Source organism: Manis javanica, chromosome 5, assembly GCF_040802235.1.
Source record: "Manis javanica isolate MJ-LG chromosome 5, MJ_LKY, whole genome shotgun sequence".
In the NCBI taxonomy this organism is placed as follows: Eukaryota; Metazoa; Chordata; class Mammalia; order Pholidota; family Manidae; genus Manis; species Manis javanica.
Window position 1 is genome coordinate 108,978,814 of NC_133160.1, and position 27,602 is coordinate 109,006,415.

The 27,602-nt window shown below is 38.4% G+C and overlaps 1 protein-coding gene across 4 annotated transcripts in view; it reads right to left on the minus strand.

The window, feature by feature from the left end:
* CFAP299 (cilia and flagella associated protein 299) overlaps positions 1-27,602 on the minus strand; it is a 650,695-nt gene that overhangs the window by 615,350 nt on the left and 7,743 nt on the right. For all 4 annotated transcript variants that reach the window (XM_073237412.1, XM_073237411.1, XM_073237410.1 and 1 more), the window contains exon 2: positions 17,789-17,919. In XM_073237412.1, coding sequence (XP_073093513.1) covers positions 17,789-17,919 — 131 coding nt within the window. The remainder of the gene's footprint in view (positions 1-17,788; positions 17,920-27,602) is intronic.

Below are 27,602 nucleotides of genomic sequence, written 5' to 3' on the forward strand. Positions count from 1 at the left end.
AAAAAGAAAGAAAGAAAAGGGGGATTACTCCTTAACAGGATAAAACTATTGGTAAATCAAAGATCAATGCATGCTTTAAATATCCTTAATGTTGATCACTTAAAGGGTGTCAGATGATCAGCTATGGAGGTACTCTTTTCTGATAATATTCCTTTCTCTTAATTAAAAAAAAAAAAAGCAGTTACTGTGTGCTGACCTCCAATGAGTTCTGCACAGTGGTATAGAGGGCATGTCAAAGTGTGGGCAAAGGGTCTGTTTGTTTCTACGCAGAAGATCAAGGCCTAGCTTGGATACCCAGAAAATGAACTAAGATACGATATGAGGAGGAGCTTCCGGCATCAGCACTCTCTGGAGGACTTGTGCCGGGGGATGATCATCAAAAAGCCTCCACAGGGATCCGGACGATGCTGCGGTTGTGGCTGCATCCAGCCCACCGTCTCCTGGACTTGCCATAGGAATGAGGAGGGAGATGTCTAGGCTGGCATGTGCATACAGTGAGACAACGAATTTGACCGGATCTGTACTGTTAGAACTCAACCAGGAGTTGGGAGGGGTGCAAGTTGTAGCACTCCAAAATCTCATGACTATAGACTATCTATGGTTAAAAGAACATACGGGATGTGAACAAATCCCAGAAATGGGCTGCTTTAATTTGTCTGATTTTTCTCAGACTGTTCAAGTACAGTTGGACAATATCCATCATATCATAGATAAATTTTCACAAATGCCTAGGGTGCCTAAATGGTTTTCTTGGCTTCACTGGAGATGGATGGTAATTATAGATTTGCTTTGTTTATGTCACCGTATTCCTATTATGTTAATATGTGTGTGCAAATTAGTTAGTAGTTTAAAACCTATACATACTTAAGGTACTATGCAAGAAGATATGTCAAAGAAATAATCAATCCTCCCATGTTTCCTTCATATGCTACATCTATAGCTTTTCTTCTTCCTTCCTAATTACAACCCTTAAATAGAATTCGTGCCTCATATCGAATTTACCGAGTATCATAATTCCTCCAGGGGTAAAGATACCTCGAGACAAGTGCTGGGCATAGAAGCCACAAGGCATAAATCTGCAAAGAAGTAAAAAGCTAACCTTTGCAAACAATATGGCTTCTCTCTCACTTACCAACTTTACATTTCCCTGTATGGCCCCGGAAGATGACTGGTTAGCCAGAGACGGGTAAGATTCCTCAAGGGAGGAACAACCTAAGACAGGCACAGTCGCAGGGGGGCCATCAGGTGAGAATTTGGGGATCAACAGAGGTGAGGCTCAGAACCTCACCCCCCCTGCTTTGAGAGAAATCTTCTGCATCCGTGGATGTCTTGCTGCCCTTGTCTAGCCTGGATTAATACTTAGTCCATAGGCACACACCTGATCATCTGATCATCTACATTTGCCTTCTTACAGCACTAAACTATGTATTCTACCTTTATCTTGCATCTACCTACCACTTCAGCATTTTATTAAAAATAAAAATAATAATAATAATAGGAGAAATGTGGGATCAACATATAAATCAAGTACAAAAATCAAACGAATATTCATATTTGACCTGATTTTTTATAGGTCATATTGCATGATCAAAACTGAAAGTTTCTGTGATGAATGCCCTTGTACTGTTCACCATGTAAGAATTTATTCACTATGTAAGAATTCGTTCACCATGTAAGAACTTGTTTGCTATGCTTCAGAAGATTGGAGACTGACGGAATTAGGCTTGAGATGGATTAATGATTGTACATTGAGCGTTGACCCCCCTATACTGAATTTTATTGTTGTTAACAACCATTTGATCAATAAATATGAGAGATGCCCTCTCAAAAAAAAAAAAAGTGGAGGTCAAGCCGATTCAAGGTCTCTTGAGCCTAGTAACGTAACATATGGTAGCTAGATTTATCATGGTGATCTCTTTATAATGTATATAAATGTTGAATCACTATGTCGTACACATGAAACTAATATAACAGTGTATATTGATAACAAAAATGAAATGAAATTCTCCTCGAAAAAAAAACCTGTATTATGAAAACTTTGCTACGAATCTACCATATTACACTGAACATCACCAGTGCAAACTGAGTCCAAAACAGCACAAAAGCAATATAAATTCTTGATATTCTTATGTCTTCCTGAATTTTAATGAAAGAGAACAGCAAAACAGAACAATTTTAATGACCAGAAGTACAAACAGCAACATTTCTGATGCCTAATACTAATTTAAGACAATTGCTCAACATATTTACTTAAAAAATAGTAATAATATATGAATTTTGATGGATAAAATAAGGTAATTTGATGGGTTTTAAATTTAAGGGATAAAATTTCCTATTGATCCTATAGGATAAAAGTCAATTACTTTTTTGTGTAAGACTTAGTGGTATTGTTATTATAAAATATTGATGGCAATATGGTTCACTCCACCATACTAGGTTCTCTGTCATATTAAGTTTCCTTAGAAGGAAAAAGTACCTCTGCTCTGAGGAAGTTTAGGACACACTACCCCAAAATATGGCACCTTGGCATATGAATATTTTAAGCAGAAACAGGAAGGTCACTCTGACCTAATCTTTTTTGTCCTTCTTCCCTGAAATAGGTTTTAAAATCCTCATGTGAAAGGTGCCCTCCCTATACCTGGAGGAATGGAGAATCCATATCACCAAAGATGAGAATGCCAAGAAGAATCTGAAAAAAACAGGCCTTGCTAAGATTTCCCCAATTTACTAGAATTACCTCATACTCCTAAACCTTTCATATTCTGCCACAACTGTCCACTCTTCATCAGACCTAGCTTAAAATACTAAGTTCTGTTTCTTTGGGTATTTATTTCCTCATGAAGGCTCCTTGTCATGTAAAACATATTAAAAAAATTGTTTCTCCTTTATCTGTGTTTCCTTTTCTCCTTTATCTGTGTTTGTTAGTTTAATTTTCAAGCCCATATGGGGACCCTGAGAGGGCTGAGGAAAAATGTTCCTCTCCTACAGCTCTTAAAACCAGGAATTTCTATACTCTGGTCAATGGTTTTGTTGTTCCCAGATGGACATAATGAATTCTGTAACATAACTAGTTTCCTCTTTGAACTGTCTTCTCAAATCTGACATATATTTTGGGCACCAACTTCAACCTCAGTGTCACTGCATTTCTCAAACCTTAACTTTCCCTTCTCTATACCTTTTAAATTTTTACTGCCATGAGATATTCATATTTGCCTTGTAAACCACATCAAATTCTTTTGTATGAATGCAGATTTAGATAGGTGATAGAGGAAGGAATGGGAAGAGGGCATATGTGAGGAGGACATGTTCTGAAAGCTGTTTCACTGAAGAACAATATGGTCGCATAGAGCTAGACAGTGAAGAAAAATGAGTCTGAGCAATCTGGTAAGACACTGCAATAAACCAAATCAATTTGAAGAAAATTGAATTATTGTATAAGAAGAATGAAAAATGTAGGAATGTAGGAATAAGTATAAACAAGAGTCAACAAAAATCCACTCTTAATTTCCTTTTAGATTTGCTCATCATGTAGATTTTGAAGAGATTCTAAAATATAAATCTATATATTTACCAAAAGCAATAGTATCCCCAATGTAAAAACAAGGCAATTTTGTATTGGGTACAGATCTATAGAAGAACAATAATGAGACTTTGTTGTTGTTGTTTTATGGGTTTGACAACATAATATTAAAAAACAGACATGAAGCTAAAAGTCCGGGAGAGAAGTCAGGATTGTAGATCTGAGAAAGGATAACTGAAAGCATAAAAGTGGTAGAGATGTAAAAATGATGGAATATTATTTTGGTGAAAAAAAAAACAAAGAACTGTCTTTGGGAGAGATCCAAGTTAGTGAGAAGGAACAATACAGCACAGATAGAAGACAATAGCAAACATAGAAGAAAAATGGGAAGTTACAATGTAATAAAAGTCAAAAGCAGGTAACACTTCAAGAAATGGATAATGGCATCAGCAGAGGTCAAGCAAGTCAAGGGAATCTGAGAAGAGATTACAAAGAGATTATGAATGACTACTGAATGAATTAACAAAATTTAAGCCAGGAGATAAACTAAGAACAAAAAGAAACAGAATCTAAATAATATTCTGAAAGACTGTAAGTTTTTAAAGGGGCTTTTATTTGCTTTACGATTAATTATTAGTTGAACTATCACCAATACTGGATTTTGTCTACATAGTTTTTTCTGTGAGTTCTTTTAGATTTAAGATAAAAGAGGATAAGATCTACAACTAAATGTGGCAATGGTAAGAACATGTCAAATACAAATATCAGCACTTCATCTAAGCAATGGGTCTGCCCACTTACTGAGTAAGAGAAATTACACTTCTGAACATATTCATGTAAGTAGTCAACAAAATAATAATAACATGGATATATCTACTGCTAGATAGGTGATAGATACGATGTTCCTTGAAGAGATGAACACTATCTGTAATTACTCACTTGTTGGAGAAAGACAAAAAGAAAAGAAAAAATGAGAGAGATAGAGAGAGAATGAGGGAAGAGAGGAAAAATTCAGCATGTGTTCTTGGTGATCTTAAAATATCCAACTAGTTGCACTAGTAGTGAGTACTTGCCAATTTCATATAATTTGCACACTCAGTGAGTGTGTTTGAAATAATTTTGATTTAGTCATGCCCTTAATTACATGAGAGAATAGCTCCATCCAGCATTTTTTTTACATAGATCATATTAGGAAAATGTTTCATTGAAATGATTTATCAATAATAAGTTTCACAGAAGATTAAAGATGGTAGCATGAGAGGTGAGACAGAAGCCTCCTCCCAAAACCATATAATATGATTAATACAACTAATCTTGAAAGAGCAACAGGAAAAAAGGCTGCACCAGACTGCATACACCTGGAGAAGAGAACAAATCTCACTGAACAGGGTAACATAACAAAGCCATGATCCGGCAGGACACAAGCCCTTCCCCACACCAGCTCACCGGAGGAAGGAAGAGAAATGGAGGAGGGAGGGATTGGAGGCCTAGGACTGCCGAATAACCAGCCCTGCAGATCTACTCTGGGAGCATGAACCTACATTGCATAGTGCTCTGGAGATTAGTGGGGTTGGAAAGCTAAGACAGGCAGAATACCTGGAAAGACTGAGATTCTAGCTGTTTGTGGAAAACATGGATCCATATCTGGCTGCTCTGGAATAAAATAAGGGTGCACAGTCTGAGAGACTTCCTAACAGTGAGAGGGCTGCTAAAGGGGCAAGGATTGCACAGAGCTTACTGCTCAGGAGAAAGGACAGGTGGGAAAAATTGTCCAGGTGCACTTTGTCAGGCAGGTTGGGAACTTTGAGGAGCTTCAGGTGCTCCATCCCACTGGTTGGCTACACAGCTTCAAGGTCCCCCACCATGATATGCAGCCAGCTGTGCCTTTCTCCCAGCCACCCCACAGAGGTTAGCAAACCAGTAGCCCCTGCCCAGGCATCATACCAGCCAAAGGAAAGCCCCATCTATGGCAGCAACAAATGCAAAGCATAGAGGCTTACACCTGTGCATTCAGCCCACTGGTACTGGCAGTGGAGACAGGCACAGCAGCTGCAAAGCAGGAAACAGCTCTTTCCTCCCCCCTGGCAGCAGCACCACTCCCCCACTACCCTAGACATTGCTCCAGGGGCTGAGCAGCTCCAGAGAGTAGAGCTTCTAGGCACTAGAGGGCACAACATACAAATATGAAAGGTCAAAGAAACCTGGTTCAAACCAAAATCCCACAAACATGAAAAATAGGTCAAGTAAAACTGAACTCATTAATCTTCCTGAAAGAGATATAAAAATAAAAATCATAAACACGCTCATGGAGGTACAGAAAAACATTCAAGAAATCATGGAAGAATTCCAGACAGAGACCCAATCATTACAGAGTAGAGTATCAGAAATGAAACATACAATGGAGAGATTTAAAAGCAGATTAGATGAAGTAGAGAACATGGTAAATGGAATAGAAATTAGAGAAGAAGAATACAAAGAAGCTGAGGCACAGAGAGATAAAATGGATCTCTAGGAATGAAAGAATATTGAGAGAACTGTGTGACCAATCCAAATGGAACAAAATTTGCATTATCAGGGGTACCAGAAGAAGAAGAGAGAAAAAAGGGATAGAAAGGGATAAAAGCAGCCGGATAGAGGAAAAAGATCACATACAAAGGAAAACCCATCAGGATATCATCAGACTTCTCGACAGGACAGAAGGGAGTGGCATGATATATTTAATGCAATAAAGCAGAAGGGCCTCTAACTAAGAATACTACACCCAGCAAGATTATCATTTAAATTTGAAAGAGGGATTAAACAATTTCCAGATAAGCAAAAGCTGAGAGAATTTACCTCCCACAAACTGTCTCTACAGTACAATTTAGAGATACTTCTATACAGAGAAGTGTTCCTAAGGCTAATGAGCTGTCACCAGAGGAAATAAAACCACAGTAAAGAAAGTAGACCAATTAATTACTAAGCAGTTGCAAAATTAAATCAAATACCCCCAAAGTCCGTCAAGGGATAGACAAAGAATACAGAATATGACACCTAATTTATAAAGAATGGAGGAGGAAGAAAAAGGAGGGGAAAAAAACAACCTTTAGATTGTGTTTGTAATAGCATACTAAGTGAGTTAAGTTAGACTATTAAATACTAAGGAAGTTACCCTGGAACCTTTGGTAACCACGAATCTAAAGCCTACAATGTCAATATGTACATACCTACTGATAATCACTCTAAATGTAAATGGTCTAAATGCACTAATCAAAAGACATAGAGTCACTGAATGGATAAAAAAACAAGATCTGTCTATATGCTGCCTGCAAGAGACTCATTTCAAACCCAAAGCTACACACAGACTAAAAGTGAAAGGGATGGAAAAAGATATTTCATGCAAACAATAGGAAGTAAAAAGCAGTTGTTGCAGTACTTATATCAGAGGAAACAGACTTCAAAACAAGGAAACAAGAGACAAGAAGGACATTACATAATGATAAAGGGGTCAGTCCAACAAGAGGATATAACCATTATAAATATCTATACCCCCAACATAGGAGCACCAACATATGCAAAACAAACACTAACAGAATTGAAGGGGGAATAGAATGAAATGCATTCATTTTAGGAGAATTCAACACTCTGCTCACTCCAAAGGACAGATCAACAAGACAGAAAATAATTAAGGAGACAGAGGCACTGAACAACACATTAGAACAGAGGGACCTAATAAACATCTACAGAACCCTACACCCAAAAGCAACAGGAGACACATTCTTCTCAAGTGCACATAGAACATTTTCCAGATTAGACCACATACTAGGCCACAAAAAGAGCCTCAGTAAATTAAAAAAGATTGAAATTGTACCAACCAGCTTCTCAGACCACAAAGGTATGAAACTAGAAATAAATTATGAAAAGAAAATGAAAAAGCCCACAAATATTTGGAGACTTCACAACATGCTCCTAAATAACCAATACATCAATGACCAAATAAATACAGAGATCAAGCAATATATGGAGACAAAAGACAACAATAATTCAACACCACAAAATCTGTGGGATGCAGCGAAGGCCATGACAGAGGGAATTATATTGCAATTCAGGCCTATCTCAGAAGAGAAGAACAATCCCATTTGAAGAGACTAAACTCACAATTTAAAAAACCAGAAAAAGAAAAACAAATGAGATCCAAAGTCAGTAGAAGGAGGGACATAATAAAGACTAGAGCAGGAATAAATAAAATTGAGATGAAGAAAACAATAGAATCAGTGAAATCAGGAGCTGGTTCTTTGAGAAAATTAACAGAACAGATAAACACCTAGCCAGACTTATCAAGAAAAAACGAGAGTCTACACACATAAACAGAATCAGACATGAGAAAGGAAAAATCACTATGAACATGACATAAATACAAAGAATTATTAGAGAATTCTATGAAAAATTATATGCTCAAAAACTGGATAACCTAAAAGAAGTGGATAACTTTCTTGAAAAATGAAACCTTCCAATGCTGATCCAGGAAGAAACAGAAAATCTGAACAGATCAATTATTAGCAATGAAATTGAATCAGTAATCAAAAAACTACTTAAGAACAAACTCCCAGACCAGATGGCTTCATTGCTGAATTTTATCAAACATTTACTGCAGACCTAATACCCATCCTACTTAAAGTTTTCCAAAAAGTAGAAGAGGAGGGAATACTTTCAAACTCATTCTAGGAGGCCAGCATCTCTCTAATACCAAAACCAGACAAAGACAACACACACAAAAAAAGAAAATTACAGAGCAATATCCCTGATAAACACAGATGCAAAAATATTCAACAAAATATTAGCAAACCAAATTCAAACATACATCAAAAAGATCGTCCATCATGACCAAGCAAGATGTCATGATATTGTACATAGAAAACTCTAAAGAATCCACATCCAAACTATTAGAACTAATAACTGAATTCAGCCAAGTTTCAGGATATAAAATTAATACACAGAAATCTGTGGCATTCCTATACACTGATGAACCAACAGAAAGACAAATCAGGAAAACAATTTCATTCACAATTGCATCCCAAAAACAAAATACCTAGGAATAAATGTAACCAGGAGGTGAAAAATCTATACTCTGCAAACTACAAGTCACTCAGGGGAAAATTAAGAAGACACCAATAAATGGAAATACATACCCTGCTCATGGACAGGAAGAATTAATATTGTCAAAAGGGCCATCCTGCCTAAAGCAATCTATAGATTCAATACAATCACTATCAAAATACCAATAACATTCTTCAGTGAACTAGAAAAAATAGTTCTAAAATTCATATGGAACCACAAAAGACCTTGAATAGCCAAAGCTCTCCTGAGAAGAATAAAGCTGGGGGTATTTTGCTCCCCAACTTCAATCTCTACTATAAAGCCACAGGAATCAAGACAATTTCATACTGGCACAAGAACAGACCTATAGATAATGGAACAGAATTGAGAGTCCAGATATAAACTCAAACATATATGGCCAATAAATATACAATATAGGAGCCATGGATATACAATGGAGTTATATTTCTCCTGCAATGGAGAAATGACAGTCTCTTCAACAAATGGTGTTGGCAAAACTGGACAGCCACATATAAGAGAATGAAATGGGATTATTGTCAAACCCCATACATACAAGTAAACTCAAAGTGGACCAAAGACCTGAATGTAACTCATGAAACCATAAAACTCTTAGAAGAAATCATAGGCAAAACTCTTTTGAATATCAACATGAGTGCCTTTTTCCTGAACACATCTCCTTGGGCAAGGGAAACAAAAGCAAAAAGATCAAGTGGGACTACATCAAGCTGAAAGCTTCTGTACCACAAAGGACACCATCAGAAGAACAGAAAGGCACCTTACAGTATGGGAGAATATATTCATAAAGACTTATCCAATAAGGGGTTAACATCCTATATAGAGTTCACACACCCTAACACCCAAAAAGCAAGCACCCCAATTAAAAAATGGGCAGAGGATATGAAAAGACAATTCTCCAAAGAAGAAATTCTGATAGCCAACAGGCACATGAAAAGATGCTCCACATCAGGCAAATGAGAATTAAAACTACAATGAGATATCACCTCATACCAGTTAGGATAGCCAACATCCAAAAGACAAGGAACAACAAATGCTGGCAAGGATGTGGACAAGGGGGAACCCTCCTACACTGTTGCTGGGAATGTAAATTAGTTCAACCATTGTGGAAAGTAGTATGGAGGTTCCTCAAAAAACTAAAAATAGAAATACCATTTGACCCAGGATGTCCTCCCCTAGGAATTTACCTGAAAAAAACAAGATCCCTCATGCAAAAAGACGTAATCACCCCTAAGTTTACTGCAGCACTATTTACAATAGGCAAGATATGGAAGTGACCTAAATTTCCATTAGTAGATGAATGGATAAAGAAGATGCGGTACATATTCACAATGGAGTATTATTCAGCCATAAGAAGTAAAGAAATCCTGCTATTTGCAAAAACATGGATAGAGCAAAAGGGTATTATGCACAGTGAAATAAGCCAGGTGGAGAAAGATAAGTACCAAATGACTTCCCTCATTTGTGGAGTATAACAATGAAGCAAAACTGAAGGAACAAAACAGCAGCTGATTCACATACTCTAAGAAGGGACTAGCAGTTACCAAAGGGAAGGGGTATGGGAGGGCAGGTGGGGAGGGAGGGAGAAGAGGATTGAGGGGTATTGTTTATGGTGTGGGGGGTCACAGGGAAGACAGTATAGCACAGAGAAGGCAAACAGTGAATCTGTGGCATCTTACTACACTGATGGACAGTGACTGCAGTAGGGTATGGGGGGGGGGACTTGATAATATGGATGAATGTAGTAACCACATTGTTTTTTCATGTGAAACTTTCATAAAAGTGTATATCAATAATACCTTAATAAAAAATATTAAGAATAAAAAAAAATAGCAGCAACCTCAGACTCCAAGAAAGGACTGGAAGTTACCACAGGGAAGGGATTATGGACCGTGGGTGGGGATGGTGGGAGAAGAGGATTAAGGCGCATTATGATTAGCACACAGAATGTAAGTGTGTCACAGGGAAGGGAGTATTGCATGGAAAAGACAAATAGTGACTCTAAAGCATCTTACTACATTGATGGACAGTGACTGCAATGGGGTCTGGCAGGGGACTTGATATTATGGGTGAATGTTGTAACCACAGTGTTGCTCATATGAAACTTCATAAGATTGTATTATCAATGATACCTTAAAAAAAAAAAGAAACCCCATACCTATTAGCAGTAATTCTCCATTCATCTATCCTTGCAGAGCTTGGCAACCACAAACCTATTTCCTGTCTCTATGGATTTACCTATTCTAGACATTTTATATGTATGGAACTATACAATATGTAGTCTTTTTTCTGGCTTTTTTTCACTTAGTCTAATGTTTTCAATGTTTATCTATGTTGTAGTATTTAACAGTACTTCAGTCCTTTTAATGGCTGAATAATATTCCACTATATGGATACAGTAAATTCTTTTAATTCATTTATCAGTTGAGGGACCTTTGGATTGTTTCCACATTATGGCTATTAACATTGGTGAATGAGTTTTTAGGTGGACCTATGTTTTCAATTCCCTTGTGTGGATAAAATGAGAGTTCCTCTGGCCAGGATTCTCACCTGGCCCTGGTTGACTAGCTCACCGCACACCTGTGGGCAATACATGACTGTTGACTCGATATAAAGAGCTCCACCCAGTGCTCTGGGTGCAACATGGTGGCAGGGCAGAGGCTGGAGTGGTGGCAGCGCCGAGGACAAAGGCCCAGAGGATGGCTGTGCAGGATGACTGTGCAGAGAAGCCCAGAGGACGGCTGTGTCAGACAACTGTGCAGTGAGCCCCAGAGGATGGCTGTGTGGGAATGTTGTGCAGGCAGAGAGGCCCAGAAGATGGCTGGGCAGACAGAGGGGCCCAGAAGATGGCTGTGTGGGCAGAGGGGCCCAGAGGCAGAGACCAGCTTGCTGCATGCAGACTCTGAGTGAACAGGATTTTAGTGACTGACCTGCCACCTGGAAATAAAGCTGGGTATAACCCTTTCACCCCAAGAACGTTTTGCTGTCAATTTCTTTGGTCACATTGAATCCATAGCGAACTTGTCCAGGGTTGAAACCCATTGGCAAGACACCTTGTATATATACCAAGGAACAGTACTGCTGGATCATATGGTAACTTTTATTTAACTTTTTCAAGAACTGCCAAAGTGTCTTCTATGTTCTATGTCCACCAGCAGAGTACTTCATTTACCTAGCTCTCAAATTACTTGAGGGTGGGAACTCCATCTTATGTTCTATCATATCCCCAGCACCTAGCAGAGTGCCTAACACAGTATGGTTGTCTAGGAGGATTTGTGAAGTGAATGACTAAATAAAAAGCCCCAATTACTTTTTTTTTTTTACCTTATGCCGTCTTCTGACAAAACACTTATCAAAATACCTCCCTCCAATATCTTTAACTTTCATCTCTCCTGACTCTTTCCCCTATGAAAGTGATACACTCTTAAGTGCCAGCACTTCCTAAAATGGGTACATTATGATTTCTATACCAGAGGTTTGTTATCTACTTGGAGCTGTTCATCTGAACAGTAGAGAAGTTAATGTAAGATAATCAGATAGTAGAATCAAGTGTTTCTAAGCTGATACCAACTTGTAAGCTGCATAATTTAATGTTCATGCATATTTTCAAAGTGATCTTCTAGCAAACATAGTTACAGGACATATTGGCTCTGAGTCACTATCTGCTGACCCTGATGCCAATAACATGATAATGGACCTGGTTGGTAAGGAAGCAAAGTGACTCCCTCATGGGCAAAAGGCAACATATGGGGCCCATCACATTACAAAGGCAGTCAACGAATATCTGCAGATGAAAGAGCCTTCCATTTCTAGCAGCTCTGGGTGGGCATTAGTCTCCCATGACTGGCACTTAAGTAGCATGATGACTTCCAGCTTTGCCAGTTAAAGAGGCTATTGCCACAGTAAATATGCACTTTGATCCTAAATACATAATGGACATGCACACAGATAGACCTTACTCTTTAAACATGACCAACTCCCCTTGATATGAAACAGGCTACATCTCTAATAAAATACGAGCAGACATTAATTCCTTATAAAATCTCACAAAAATGTCTCCAATTCTGCTCCTGAGTCATAAACATTTATTGATACACACAGAAAGAGAAGACTCCACCGATATTTTACATAAGGCATATGTGGGGAAGTTGGGGTTCCTATGGCCAGGATCCTCACTGAACTTAAACTACCTCACGATGTAACTGGCCTGTTGCTAGGCTACTGCTTCCACACCTTTAGGCAAAAAGCAATTATTCTGCTATATAGAGAGCTCGGCCCAGTGCTCTGGGCGGAGGCAGAGACACTACTGCTCCACCTACCACCGGAAGAACAAGCGGAGTAATAAACCCTTTCACCCCAAAGAATGTTTTGCTATCAATTTCTTTGGTCACATTGAATACATAGCAAACTTGTCTGGGGCTGAAACCCATTGGCAAGACAATTGATGAAAGTCGACAGGGTTCATTGTTGACCAAGGAAAACGACAGGCTGCCCTTATGGAAGGGGTGCTTCAGCGGGCTGCCCCTGTGAATGGGGAGACAGTGGATCGTCCCCCAATGGGTATGTAGTCTGAGGTGGCTTGCCTCCTAGAGGACTGAGCCCCACCCCAGGACTGGAGGCAAGTGGAGGTGGCACCTGAGGCAGTAGGGGTGGCCCTTGGTATAGTAAGCAGATCCTTTGAGAAGCAGAGTGAGGGAGCGGGGACTGTGGGTTGGCTGCTTCTCACAGTATTAAAAAGGTTTACAGAGGAGACCCAAGAAATGGCAGCACAAGAACATGAGCTGCAAATTTCTGTGGATTCCCCAAGGAGGGAAATGGCATTGATGCAAGAGGAGGTGGCAGGAGAGCACCGGCAGCAAGGTGCCATGGGAGATGAGACGGCAGCACTGCCAGGTATTCTGAAGGAGGAAGACGCCATCAAGGAAAAAGATGAACTCCTGAGGGAAGCACAGGCAGAGGTGGCATGAGAACGTCAGTTGCAAAGCATTGAGGTGAACGTAAAAGACCTTCTGAAGACTGAGGTAGCATTGCTGCAAGGCAGCAGAAAAGGTAAAGACTGTAGCAGAGGAGGCACTTGGGGGAGGGGAGAGAAAGGCGCCATCAGCCCTGGAAATGGAGGAGCTGGGGAAGGATGAAGGGGTGATGCTGGAGGCACTGGTATCTCCTGTATTGAAAGCATGCCCAGTGGTTGTAAAGAAGACTTCTGTGGATTCCCTGAAGAAAGAGATGGGACCCAGCAGGTGAAAGTTCCCCAAGGAGAGGAGCAGCCCCCTCTCCAGGTTGTGGAGCACTCTATGGTCTTCCCCTATAGTTGTCTGCACTGACAGTTGGACTGTCTATTGGGGCTTGACCCTGTGGCTACCAACCTGGTACCATGCCAAATGGCTGGTTGGTCATCAACCCCTTTGGGGGCAAGAATTGTGGCAAAACTTATGGGCCAGTGGTCAGACTAAAATAATTACAGTATACCATGTGACAGGTCATTTGCCACTGGCATCCCCAGGAAATGATGAAGCAGATAAACTGGCCCAGATACATTGGTTAGAAGGAAAGCCTGCCTCTGATGTAGCCCAATGGCTACATCAGCGTTTGTTGCGTGTGGGGCAAAAGACAATGTGGGTGGTAGCCCCTTGGTGGGGCTTGCTTTTGACCTTCAAAGAAGTTAGTAGAGCCTGACAGGAGCGTGTTGTGTGCTCCAAAAAGGACTTACACCAAGTTCCAAAGCAACATAGGACAATAGCTAAGGGGCATATACCACTCGTCAGGTGGCAGATAGACTATATTGGGCCTCTACCTGTGTCAGGAGAATATCGGTATGCGGTAACTTGTGTGGACACAGCTATTGGACTTCTGGTTGCTTTTCCTACCCGTTGTGCAGACCAGCAGGTGACCAAAAGAGGCCTGGAGCATCTCTTTGCTGCCTATGGCCAACCACAGGTGATTGAGAGTGATCAGGGCACCCATTTTACTGGACATACACTGCAAGAATGGGTGCGACAGCTGGGAATCAAATGGAAGTTTCATGTGCCATACAATCCTACCACAGCACGCATGATAGAGAGGTACAATGGCTTGTTAAAATTCAGACTACAGTCAGATACCAATAGTCTGCAGGGATGGTCAGTCCGCTTATGGACCGTGCTATGGCGTTTTAACTAGAGACCCCGAAAGGGAGCCCTGAACCCTGTAGACATGTTAACACATATGGCTGCCTCTCCTATACAACTGCAAGTACAAACCAAGGAAGAATCACTGGAGCCAAGGTTTGGCCACTAGAATAATATCTTGCTGCCAGCACCAACTGTACTGAACCCCGGAGACTCCAATGAGTGGACGTGGCCTTGGACCTTTTGGCACATGGACCAACAATGGCTGGCTCTCCTGTCACCTTGGGGACAAGGCCTGCAAGCTGGCCTCCTGTGTATTCCTGGAATAACAGTAGAGCGGCCGCCAAAGGTCACAGTAGTATATCCTGAACAGCCAGAAGGTCAGAGCATCTTACAGAGGAGTTTTATCATTATGGCCAGTGCATCCACCTCTAGTAGCACTATATATAGACTCTTCAGTTTACCCCCAAGGGGAAAGGAGTAAAAGTATGGTATACTAGACCTGGAAGGGACCCCCTTCCTGCTACAGTCCTATCACAGGACCACTCTCTTGCATGCACCCCATCTGATGGACAAGATTTGTCTATGTTGGTGGCATTAAAACATGTGTCTTATCACCCCTAAAGTCTTTGTGGATTGGGAACTTCCTCTGGCTTGAGGATTATTATAATTTTTGTTACCTGTACCAAAATCTTGCCATATATTAATTTTTATTATCTCTAAGTTTTTGTTATCCTCTGTTGCTATTGTGGAATCTGGTTACATTGCTCCAGCTTTCTCACACAGGCACTACTGCAGAAGACTGAAAGCATGTAGATTGTGAGGTGAGAATCCTGGAGGGGTTGAGTATGGGGAAGTTGGTTCCTATGCCAGGATTCTCACTGAACTTAAACCACCTGATGATGTAACTGGCCTGTTGCTAGGCTACCACTTCCACACCTTTAGGCAATAAGCTATTATCGCACTATATAGAGAGCTTGGCCCCATGCTCTGGGCGGAGGCAGAAACACTAGTGCTCCACCTAGTGCTGGGAAAATCAGCCAAGTAATAAACCCTTTCACCCCAAAGAACGTTTTGCTGTCAATTTCTTTGGTCACACTGAATCCATAGTGAACTTGCCCAGGGCTGAAACCCACTGGCAAGACAGCATATCTCATCATGGACATATACTTTGCATCATTTCAATGTTTTAAGAATGGAAATATCTTGCCTGCAGGTTTCAGTCCCAGACAAGTTCACTATGGATTCAGTAAGACTGAGAAATGACAATGGACTCAACTTGGGGTAAAAGGGTTTATACCCAGCTTTGTTCTCTCAGTAGGTCAAGCACTAGAATTATATCTGTATCCAGCAGTCTGCAGGTCTGTAATCCACCTCCACTCTGCCTCCACCCAGAACACTGGGCAGAGCTCTTTATATAGTGACTCAGTCAATAATAGTTTAATATTTCTCTTTATATAGTGACTTAGTCAATAATAGTTGAATATTTCCTATGGATATGGAAGCAGTAGCCTAGCAGTAGGCCAATTACATCATCAAGTAGTTTAAGGTCAGGTGAGGGTCCTGGCCAGAGGAACTTCCATTTTTCCCACAATAAATCAGGTGTAACTGTATTGAACAAACTATTGAAGTTTTATATAAATTACCTGTTGTCAGAAAAATGGCCCTCCCAAAGATGCCCATGCCCTAATCCTCAGAACCTGTGAATATGTTACATTACATGACAAATGTGACTTTGCAGATGTAATGAAGGTTAGAGACTTTCCTGGAGTACCTAGGTAGATTCAGTTGATTACATGAGCCATTAAAGGAGAAATCTTTCTCTGGCTAAGTCAGGAAAAATGCTAAAGAAGGGGAGTTTAAAGATATTTGAAGGATGAGAGGATTTTGACCCACTCTTGCTAGAGGGGGACCAGAAGGAATGTGACCAGTCTGTACAGAAGCAAAGACCAGCCACCAAAATGACAGCTGACAAGGAAATGGGGACCTCAGTCCTACAATCACAAGGAATTGAATTTGACCAGGAACCTGAAAGAATGTGAAAGCAGATACACCTTCAGAGCCTCCAGACAAGAACTCAATCCAGCCAATGCCAGGAGTTCAACCTTGTGATGTACTAGGCAGAGACTGAGAGAGCTGCACCACTGTACTCAACTTCTGACCTACAGAACTATGAGTAAGTACATTTATATTGTTTCAAGCCAGTCAGTTTGCAGTTATGTGTTATGACCACAATAGAAAAAGCAATATATTACCAAATGTCAGTATATTAAATTCCAGTATTCTATGGTTCTGAAACACAATAATCACTAAAATGATCAATTAAAATTGCACATTCCCAGAACCAATTCACATTTTACTTCCAAATGCTATAATAAAGACACAGGACAGTTCTACTCATAATTACTGGTATTTTTTTAATGTCATCTAAGAATTTCTAAGTATTTATCCTCTCCAACATTTACAATTTTAGCATTCATTTTTAAAAAGTGAATAGATAATTACTTTGTCAAGACTTTTTAAATCATCTTATCAATTGCATAGAGATCACTTTAGGTGAACATTGTTTTCCTAATACATTTCATGTTTTTTATTAAACCTGTATTTTATATAACCATATATTAGTCATATTAACAAAAGCCAGTGATCATTAATAGAACAGAATGAGTCAGTGCCAACAAAAATGTAGAAATATAAATGTTGCCTAAGACTTACAGGCCTCAAAAGTGCAAAGAATTCTGAGGCAAAAGTCACTCATATTTTTCACAAAGAAGTACACATAGCTAATAGTATTGAGTTACTTTTTAAGAGGACTTTATTGATAGGATAACTATATTTTATTACTTATATTTCTTAAATTAGTAGCTCAGAGTTACATGTGGCTTTCTTGCAAGAATATCATAGTTCCTCCAGTTCCTGATCTGCAGAACACACTTAGGATGTTCCAAGTTCTACCTCCTCCAGACAGTGTTTCTAACAACAAGGCCAACAAAACCAGACTTTTCCAGAGACTCTACAATATAAAAATCTAGATTTGGCATATACTTACTTTCTCTGAGTTCTTTCAGCCAGCCTTGCAATTTCTATAGCTGCTTTCCTTGCTTCAAAATCTTCCCTTTTCACTACCTCTCCAGTCCCTCGGTAGCCTAGCTCCACCAGCTGGCGTGCCAGACCTTCATCCTAAAGAGAAAATCAATTGTTAGATTCGTAGATGAATGATAGATCTTATTTTATTCAATCTATACTGAAATTTGTTTTAAATGAAAAATCAAATTTATTATGTAAAAATGAAACAAGATCTACTAGATATGAAAAATTAGAATCCTAACAATACTGTTATAAACATCTGATTTATTATCCCTTTACCTTCATGCAAGATGAAAAAAAGAAAAGAAATAACTCAATCACTAAAATTTCTCTTAAGAAATTGGAGGACAAAAGTTTGTTGTGTTTTAATTTGAGAACAGCTGTAGATAATTAATAGAGTATCTTTAAAACAATAAAACTAGAAACAATAGTACTCATACAAAAAAAGACTTTTTAAATACCAATTGACAAAAAGAGAATTGGATTGCTTTCACAAAGTTAGGCATTTCGGAGACTTCCTTGAAGTCACTTAACCGATGACACAGAGCAATGTAACTTCAAATACAAAATAAAGAGCAGATGAATTTCCTATTTAACTAGAAAGATACTGTTTCCATATAATGGTGGTACTAAAAAACCAGAACAGTGGAAATCCAAGAAGATGACCACAAAAAGCTTCAAATTAAAAAAAAAAAAATTTCCATAATCCTTCAGACCTTTTATATTTCAATTACTTTAAGAATCGTCTCACACTTTTATCACTTGCCTAGCATATTCAAAAAGAAATACTGTCTCCCCATAATTTGAAGAGTTGTCATTTTATATGAAGTTACCAATATAAAGACTAAAGTATTACATAAAAATACATATTAATGACAATCCTTAAATTAAATATCATCTTAAACATGAAATATCTTAAATATAAGTGAAAACAGTATAAATTTTATAACATTAATAACTTTAAGTGTTTCTTAATGCATCACTGTTGAATGCAAGAATTGTCTAACAGTATTAAATGAGAAAACTTATGACACCTGGTTAATAATCTATAACCCATAGTGGCTATTTTAAAGTTCCATCAGAACAAAACCAAAAAATTTAGATACTATCAACTTAGAAAACTTGCTACTTTGTGACACATTAAAAGCTAATGCTGAACTCTGTGTAGCCATGTGAATACATTTGCCAAGGGAATACAATGCGAAGTAGCAGACCACAGGAAAGGGATGTTTGTCTTCTTTGTGCCTAATGTTCCCCTGCTTTACTATACTGCTTCTCCCTAGCCGCTGCAGTGTGAACCACGAAACTGAGCAAATACCTCCACCTAGTGGAATTAATATTTAATAGAAAAAGCAATACAGATTTTGGGTTTGAGTTACAAAAGTGAGATGATTTGAGTAGAAATTTTCATAAATAAGTTACTAAAAGTGAGCTTACTGGAAGCACTCTCCCCTAAGCTTTGTGAGACTGGGATTCTTCTATAAGAATATAAACCGCTTGCAGTCAACAGAGTATTTTGTACAATAACCGGACTTAAAAAGTTGCTTATTAATTTTGTATATGTGTTGAATTATGTATTCCTGTGTGCCTTACCTGAGCCACACAAAATCATTTGGATAGTTCTGCACTCATATATACTAGCATATATTGTAACAAATGACAAAAACCTACTGAGAAAACAGAAAATTGAAATTGGTTGCCTCACCAACCATTACCATGTTCTAACTGGTGGAATCAAGAGTCCTCTCTCCATTTTGCAAGGCCATTATCTTTAAATAAGTTATCTTTAAAGAAACTAAAAAATAAAGTATTTTTATTTAATCACATACTTAGCATTTCTGATGTTTTCAGTCTTTTGTGCAGCTCCAAGAAAATATATGACCTTCCCTCTACCTAAAACACTAACATTTATTGCAGGGTAGATCTGCTAACAACAAATTATCTTGCTTTTGTTTGACTGAAAAGAAACCATTCACGTTAATTTTTGAAAGACATTTTTGCTTTATTAGTATTTCAGGTTGACTTTTTATCTTAAAGCGTCTTAAAGATGTCATAGCATACTATCCCATCACTCAGACCTAATGAGAGGTGTTCAGTCTCTCCTATCCTTGTTTTATTATACATAATGGGCCCTTTTTAGATTTCTTAAAATTTTCTTTTTCACTGGTTTTCAGCAATTTTAAGATATTCCTTGGAGATGTCTCTATGTTTATTTTCCTTGGAATACATTGTACTCCTCAAATATATTCTGTTCCCTACTCCCCTCTGATCCTTCTGGGATCCACTTACATTTTTTTTCTTGAGAGGCAAATATAATTTTTATTAAACTCTAGTGGTTTTGATTATAACAGTTCATCTTAGCAAAAGCAAGTTATTAGCCTTGATAGTCGAAGTATAGAAATAAAGCAGTAGTCTTTTATTAATTGGTATTGCTTTTCTCATGGAACATGAGTCATAAACTTCTGGATGCTAGCACTTGGGGACTTCGGGGGTTTTAGTTATACGGAGACATTATGCCAAACAGAACCCAAAGATGACTCACCCCTAAAGAGAAGGCTTCTTTACTATATGCGAACAGTAAAAGAAGTGGCAATGGTAGACGCCACCCAGGTAGGCAGCAAATGCCTGTGAGGGCTGCATCCTGAAGAGATGGTTGGCTCTTATCCCGCGACAAATTTTAAATCTCAGCTGCTGGGAGAAACACTGGGCCCGGAGGACGTGCAGTGGAACAGAGCCTTCAGGTTACGGCAGCCTGAGGCCTTGGAAGATGTTGGATTGGGTCACCGGGATTCCCTGCCCCATGCCCGCGACGTTGCCCAGGCCTCTACGAGCTCTTGAAAGGCTCTAGATTTTAGGCCGCACACGCGCAGTTCGCTCCCGGACTGGTTTCCGGCGGCACCGCCCTCATGCGCAGCCCCTGTTCCCCTCCAGGTGCCCGCTCGCCTCCTGCGAAGCGTCTCCTAGGCGGAGTTTCTCTGGGCGGGGCGGGGGCGAGGCTACGAGGGTTCGGGCCTGCGTGTCAGGTGACGTGAACCAGGCTCCTTAAAGATGAGTCTTGGACAAGGAGCAGCCCGTTTCCAGGGCATCCGGCTGCTTCTTGTATGAAGAAAAGAGTCTACGCCACTAGACCGTTTGTCGTTGTGCCGCAGACTGCGGCTCGGTTGGTTTGTTTGTGTCTTTTATTGTGTTGTTTATTGCTGGAAAACAGAGTTATTGTTGTAGTTCAATCAACGTTTCTTTAATAAACTCACCACTTTATTCTAATAGGGTTGCAGTTAATTTTCTTGCATTTTCATGGTAGATAATCATACTACCTCTAAATAATATTTTGACTTCTTCCATATATTTATGACACTTTTTTTTCACTGTAGCATTGTTTTGGCCAGACTTCCAATAAAGAGTACCAGCAAGCATTTTTATCATGTTTCTGATATGAATGCTAAACTTCCAAATGTTTAACCACTGAATAAGTTTGCCACAAGCGTTTACTAAATACTCTATCAAATTCCAGTATGAGTGAGTTTAGAATTTTATGCTGTGCTTTTTCAGCATCTATGTAGATTAACTTTTTTTTAATCTGTTAATGTCATGAGCTCATCCTTGCGTTCCTATTCTAAATCACACTACCCTCTGATCTGTTATTTCTTAATATATTCCTGGATTCACTTTACATTTTTCATCCAAGTCATAGGTAAAATTAGTCTAGCTATTTTTGTGCTGTCATTTTCTGAGTTGATGTCAGGGTTACACAAGTCTTATAAGATGATAAGATGATTCAAGAAAATTATATCCTTTTTATTAATTTTTAATTATGTAAACCAGACATAAATGCATTCTTCTTGTGAAAAATTATAACTTGGCTTATAGTAGTGAATTTGTACTCTTTTAAATTAACCTGGAATTTAGTTTCCCTTCCTTAGATAGTTACAGATTAGGTTAGACTACAATAGACATTTTCAGTTGATTTGGAAGATAGAAGGGAAGGAGCAGCCATTCGTTCTACATCGTACAGGGTTTGTCCTTCAGCTTCTCCTGCTCTTGAGCCATGTGCATGTTTATTTTAGCTTTGTGACTAAAGGTGCCATCTTCTGCAGATCACCCCTGTCATCAAAGTTAGAGTGGAGGAGGTGAAGGCATAACAGAAGTTCTATTTTGTCCTTGAGAATTCTAGCTGATTCTTATAAGTCTGATTGCCCTTGCTCCCTCAACTTCCCCCTTCCTGGCTGTCTGTCCTAATGACTTTAGGCTCCAGCACCAGACTCCAAAGAAACAGCCTTTTATTGACTATTTAAACAGTTCTCATGATTGTGTAAGGTCAAATCTCTATAAAAATTATATACATGTAACACACATGTACATATACATATGTGTGTGTATGTTTTCTGTTCCTCTGATTGAACCATGAATGATTCATGGCTACTAACAATGGTTGCAGAGGAATAGAAATTTAAGGATGAGTTCTCTGAATTGGTTCTGGGTTAACTGGAATTGGTTCTCTGATTTTAATTAAAAGCCCTATTTGTAATGGTAAAAAGTACACTGTAGTCTATGGGATGCAGAGGCAAAAGTTCTTTATCACCTTTAGATACTTGTACTAGAAAAAAGTCTTTGAGTAACCAAGTGTTCGCTGCCAGGGAACATTTTAGTGGCAATAAGAAATTTAACGGGGTTGGTTGATGGAAGAAAATATCCACTGCTAACCCGCAGCATAGTATGGAGAGAATTTGAAGGAAAAAATACCAATCTCTCCCCTCTCTTGGCTTCTAATTTCTTTTTGGTGCCTCTTATTGGCTGAACCCAGCTGGCCAGAGGGAATGGGAGCCCAGCCGGAGCAGTCAACAAAGTCAGCCTCCTGGAACACAGAGCACAGGGCAGGTTGGGGTAGGATAGACTGTAGATCTCAAGGGCCAAACAGAGAATATCTAATACAAACACAGAATTATAGGCTCCAAGTAAAAATTTCTAAGACATTTAAGATATTACTACATTTTCTTCTAGGAATTACTACTGGGAATGCCAAGTATAAGATCAAGCTATCATTTATAGGTAAGTTGTTGACACTCTGAATCTTTTTTTAATTGTGGTAAAATATACATACTATTAACCATTTTACGGCACAGTCTGGTGATACTAAGTACATTCATATTGTTGTACAATCATGACCACTATCCATCACTAGGACTCTTAATCTTACAGAACTGAAACTCTGTACCAATTAAACAGTAACTCCACATTTCTCCCAGCATCCCCTCAAGACCCTAGCAACAACTATTGTACTGTCTCTATGAATTTAACTACCCTAGGTACCTCATATAAGTGAAATTACACAGTATGTGTCTTCTTATGACTGGCTTAATTCACTTATAATGATCTCAAGGTTCATCTATGTTGTAGTATGTGTTAGAATTTCCTTCCTTTTAAAGGCTGAATAACATCTCATTGTATATATATGTACCACATTTTGTTTATACATTCATCCATCAATAGATACTTGGGTTGCTTCCACCTTTTGGCTATTGTGAATAATGCTGCTGTGAACTTGGGTTTACAAATATCTTTTCAGGTCTCTGCCTTCAATCCTTTTGGCTGTATACCCAGAAGCAGATTGATGGATCATATAGTAAATATATTAAATTTTTGAGGAGCTCCCATATTGTTTCCACAATGGCTGCACCTTTTACATTCTCACCAGTGGTGTACAGTGTTCCAGTTTCTCTGTCTCCTCATCAACACCTGTTATTCTGTTTTTTTTATATTAGCTATTCTATTGAGTGTGAAATAGTGTGTTATTGTGGTTTTGATTTGCATTTCCCTAATGATTAATGATATTAAACATCTTTTTATGTGCTTATTGGCCTTTTGTTTATGTTATTTGGAGAAATGTCTATTCAAGTTCTTTGCCCAAATTTAATCAGATTGTTTGCATTAGTTGTTGAGTAGTAGAAGTTCTTTATATATCAAACCCATATCAGATATATAATTTGTAAATGTTTTCTCCCATTCTATGTGGGTTGCTCTTTCACTCTGTTGGTGTCTTTTGATGCAGAGAAGTGTCTAATGTTGATGTATCCAATTTGAATTATTTTGGATTATTTTTGAGTAAAATTTCATTTTATTCTGAGTTCTGGAATTCTACCACTATATGCGTAGGTGTGAATCTTTTTCATCCATTGGGTATTTGATGGGTGCTAACAATCTTATGCATATCTCTCAGACAGAGAATTTCTTTTTTAATTATTTAATTGATTTATTTATCCCCTTCATTTTCTCTGTAATTTCTTTCTGAAATGTCTGTTAGATAGCATTGAGCCTCCTGGAATTATTCTTTCATATTTCATATAATTCTTATTTTCCTTATTTTTTTATCCACTGCATTCTGGGTAATTGCATCAATTTTAATTTCCAAATCATTAATTTTTCCTTTAAAAATGTCCATTCTATTAGCCCTTTTAACAATATCATCAATTATGTTTTTCATTTCCAAGAATACTTTCTTGCTCCCTAATTGCCCCCTTCTCATACTAGTCTATTATTTTGCTTATAGACTTAGGGTTACCTAACACACAAAGTTACCATATGTCTCTGAGGTAGAAAATTGAAATTTACTTAAAATTCTCTCTGGGTTTTGAAAGTTTTGTTTTCTTTGACATTAATTGTTCTTACTCATCTTGGGCTTTCTCTTTTGTGCTACTGTATTTCTTCAAACTTCTGTGGTACATATTTATGAATGGAGGACTGAATTGATTGGTATAGTCATTAGCATGGATTCCATCTATGATTGTACAGATCTGGTTCCCTAACTGGACTATGCTCTGAATAGGAGAACCACGGAAGTTACATGTAAAAGCAGAATATGGCAACTGTACATACTCCACTCAAGGATATATGGGCATGAAGCAGAAAGGTTGGTATGTACCCCGATCTTCCCAACCTAATTGCCAAAATAAGAAGGGCTAGGCATAATAAATGTAATTCTTTCCAGATTTTCTTTTCCTCTTCAGCATCTATTTTGGACTTCTCATACTATTTAGTTACTTCAAATTTAGTAAGATTATCTGTCAGGCCCTTTACCCCCTCCAGTACTCCTTGTTAGGCATGTATTTCACTCAATATATTAGCTGCAAGGGAAACTGGTAAGTTGAATATCTACTTCTCCCTTAGGAAGGTGTGGGACTCAGAGTTGGGAAAATCCTCAAAACATAATGCTAATGGGTATTCAAAATCACATATTCATTACATGGAGAAACAGGCACTACACAGGGGAGACATTAACATAGGAGTGAAAAAAGAGATAGTGGGCAGAAATTAAGGAACTTTTAAAAGTTTCAAGATAGAAAACTGAAGAGGGTTCTGCCTGACTGCCTTTTCTCCGTTCACTTTGAGAGGTGAGGTCCACCAATTAAGAGTCAGAAGTCTAAAGAGAGTAAAGAAGGTTTGGAAAACAAGTTATGACCAAAAAGCAAGCAAGGGATATCAACAGGCAATTTGCAAAAGAACTGCAAATGGCCAGGAAACATACAAAAAGATGAACAATCTCATGAATAACCAATAAATTAAAATTAAAACATATTTTTTTCACATACGATATTGACAAAAAATAAAAGGATTGACAATCTCAAGTACTAATGATGGTCTGAGGGAAAGGATGTCTCATACAATGCTGGTACAAAAGTAAATGGCTACTCTGGAGGGCACTTTGACCAAGTCTATTATGACACATCAGTTCTATTTTTTAATATATTTACACCGTACACAAGAAGGATGTATAAAAGATGCTCAGTTCACTGTTTTCTGCAATACTGTATACAGGACCAACTTAAGTAAACAATGGATTCAGTGCAGAACTTGTGACATTAAAAAGTCTTTCAGATTCAATGCTAATTTTTTTTAAGTTACAGAAAGATACAGGTACAACCTTTTATAAAAAAATAACAGAAAAATAATTTACATAGTAAAAATATATGTAATAAAAATATATATAATCTTTTGAAGAATACTCGTGTCTATGCAAGAAGAGGAAGGATATTGTCACAAACTGTAGCCTTTGCTGCTATGGTTCATTTCAGAACCACAAATACTCATCTCCAACCTCCACAATCCATTCTGGATTCCTCTCACTCTCAACTGACACCTCTGCTGGTTTTGGTAGCATATCTAGTGATGGAAACAAGACCCTCATTCCTGAGGGTTCTGAACACCTGGTCCACCATGCCCTTTTCAAGCCTTAGTTGCTGCTCTTGTGCATTTACCACCACAGTTGAGAGAGTACCAACAGGCATCCAAGTGAATCACCAGAATCCCAGACATATTCCTTTATGATCTATTATGTGACATCCTTGACCTTTTCTGACAATCCAAGTTAATTATTCTTGCCAAGAGGGTTAATTTTTCTTGCCCTCTCCTTGCCTCCTGAATAGTTGTAACTTGTAATTCAGTGGCACCTTCACTGAGTCACCTGATGGGAGTGTTCCCCCATTAGTACTAGGACAATTAACCCTGCAGAGCCACACTGAGGAAAGAATGCACAGATTCCCCAAATTGGTCATTGCGGATGATGGTAAGATGGTTCAGCCTCTTAGTTCCTACACCAAGGAAATAAACATCAATACAGAGGTCTTTAATTCAGAGTACACACTGCATCATGGAGGATGGCACCCCATTCTCTTAATATCAAGTCCAGATTGGCTCTTCAGTTGTTCATTAAGCAACCCACTCTAAAGCTCTATCTACTGGCAGCTCTTAATGTTTCAGAATATATTATGAGAAGTGAATCACATGGTCAGAAACTTAGTCCCACAGCTCCTTTGTTGTAAAGTAGGTCCCTAGTCTGACACGATGTTAAATGGGACCTTGTGCCTGTAAATCTTATATTCTATAAGCCTACATCTACAGATCCAATACAGTCCCTATGAAGATCCTAAAGGCATTTTTTTACAGAAGTAAAACAAAAATATCTTAAAATGTATGTGGAACCACAAAAGACCTCAAATAGACAAAGCAATCCTGAGAAAGAACACCGAAGTGGGAGGCATCGTACTTCCTGACTTCAAGCTATATTATAAATCTGTAGTAATCAAAATAGAATGGTATTGCATAAAAACAGACACATACACCAATGGAACAGAATCAAGAGCCCCAAAATAAATCTCTGTATGTATACAGTCAACTGATATTTGGCAAGAGAGCCAAGAACACTCAATGGAAAAAAAGACAGTCTAATAAATGGTGTTGGGAAAATTGGATGTTCATATATAAAATAATGAAACTGGACCTATCTCTTACACCACTTGCCAAAATTAACACCAAATGGATTACAGACTTAAATGTAATACTGAAAATGAAGAAATCTTGGAAGAAAACACAGGGAAAAAACCTCCTTGAATGGGTCTTGGCAGTGATTTTTTTGGATATGACACATGAACCATAAAAAACAAAATGAAAAATAAGGACTACATTAAACTAAAAATCTCTGGACAGCAAAAGATATGATCAACAAAATGAAAAGGCAAGCTACAAAAAAGGAGAAAGTATTTGCAAATCATATATTTGATGAGTTAATATCCAAAATACATGAAGAACTTACATAACTCAATAGCAGAAAATCATCCAACTGAAAAAATGGACAGAGGACCTGAATAAAACATTCTTCCAAAGAAGATATACAGATGGCCAACAGGTACACAAAAAGGTGCTCAACATCACTAGTCATCAGGGTAATGCAAATCAAAACCACAATGAGGTATCATCTCGTGTGTTAGAATGGCTATCATCAAAAA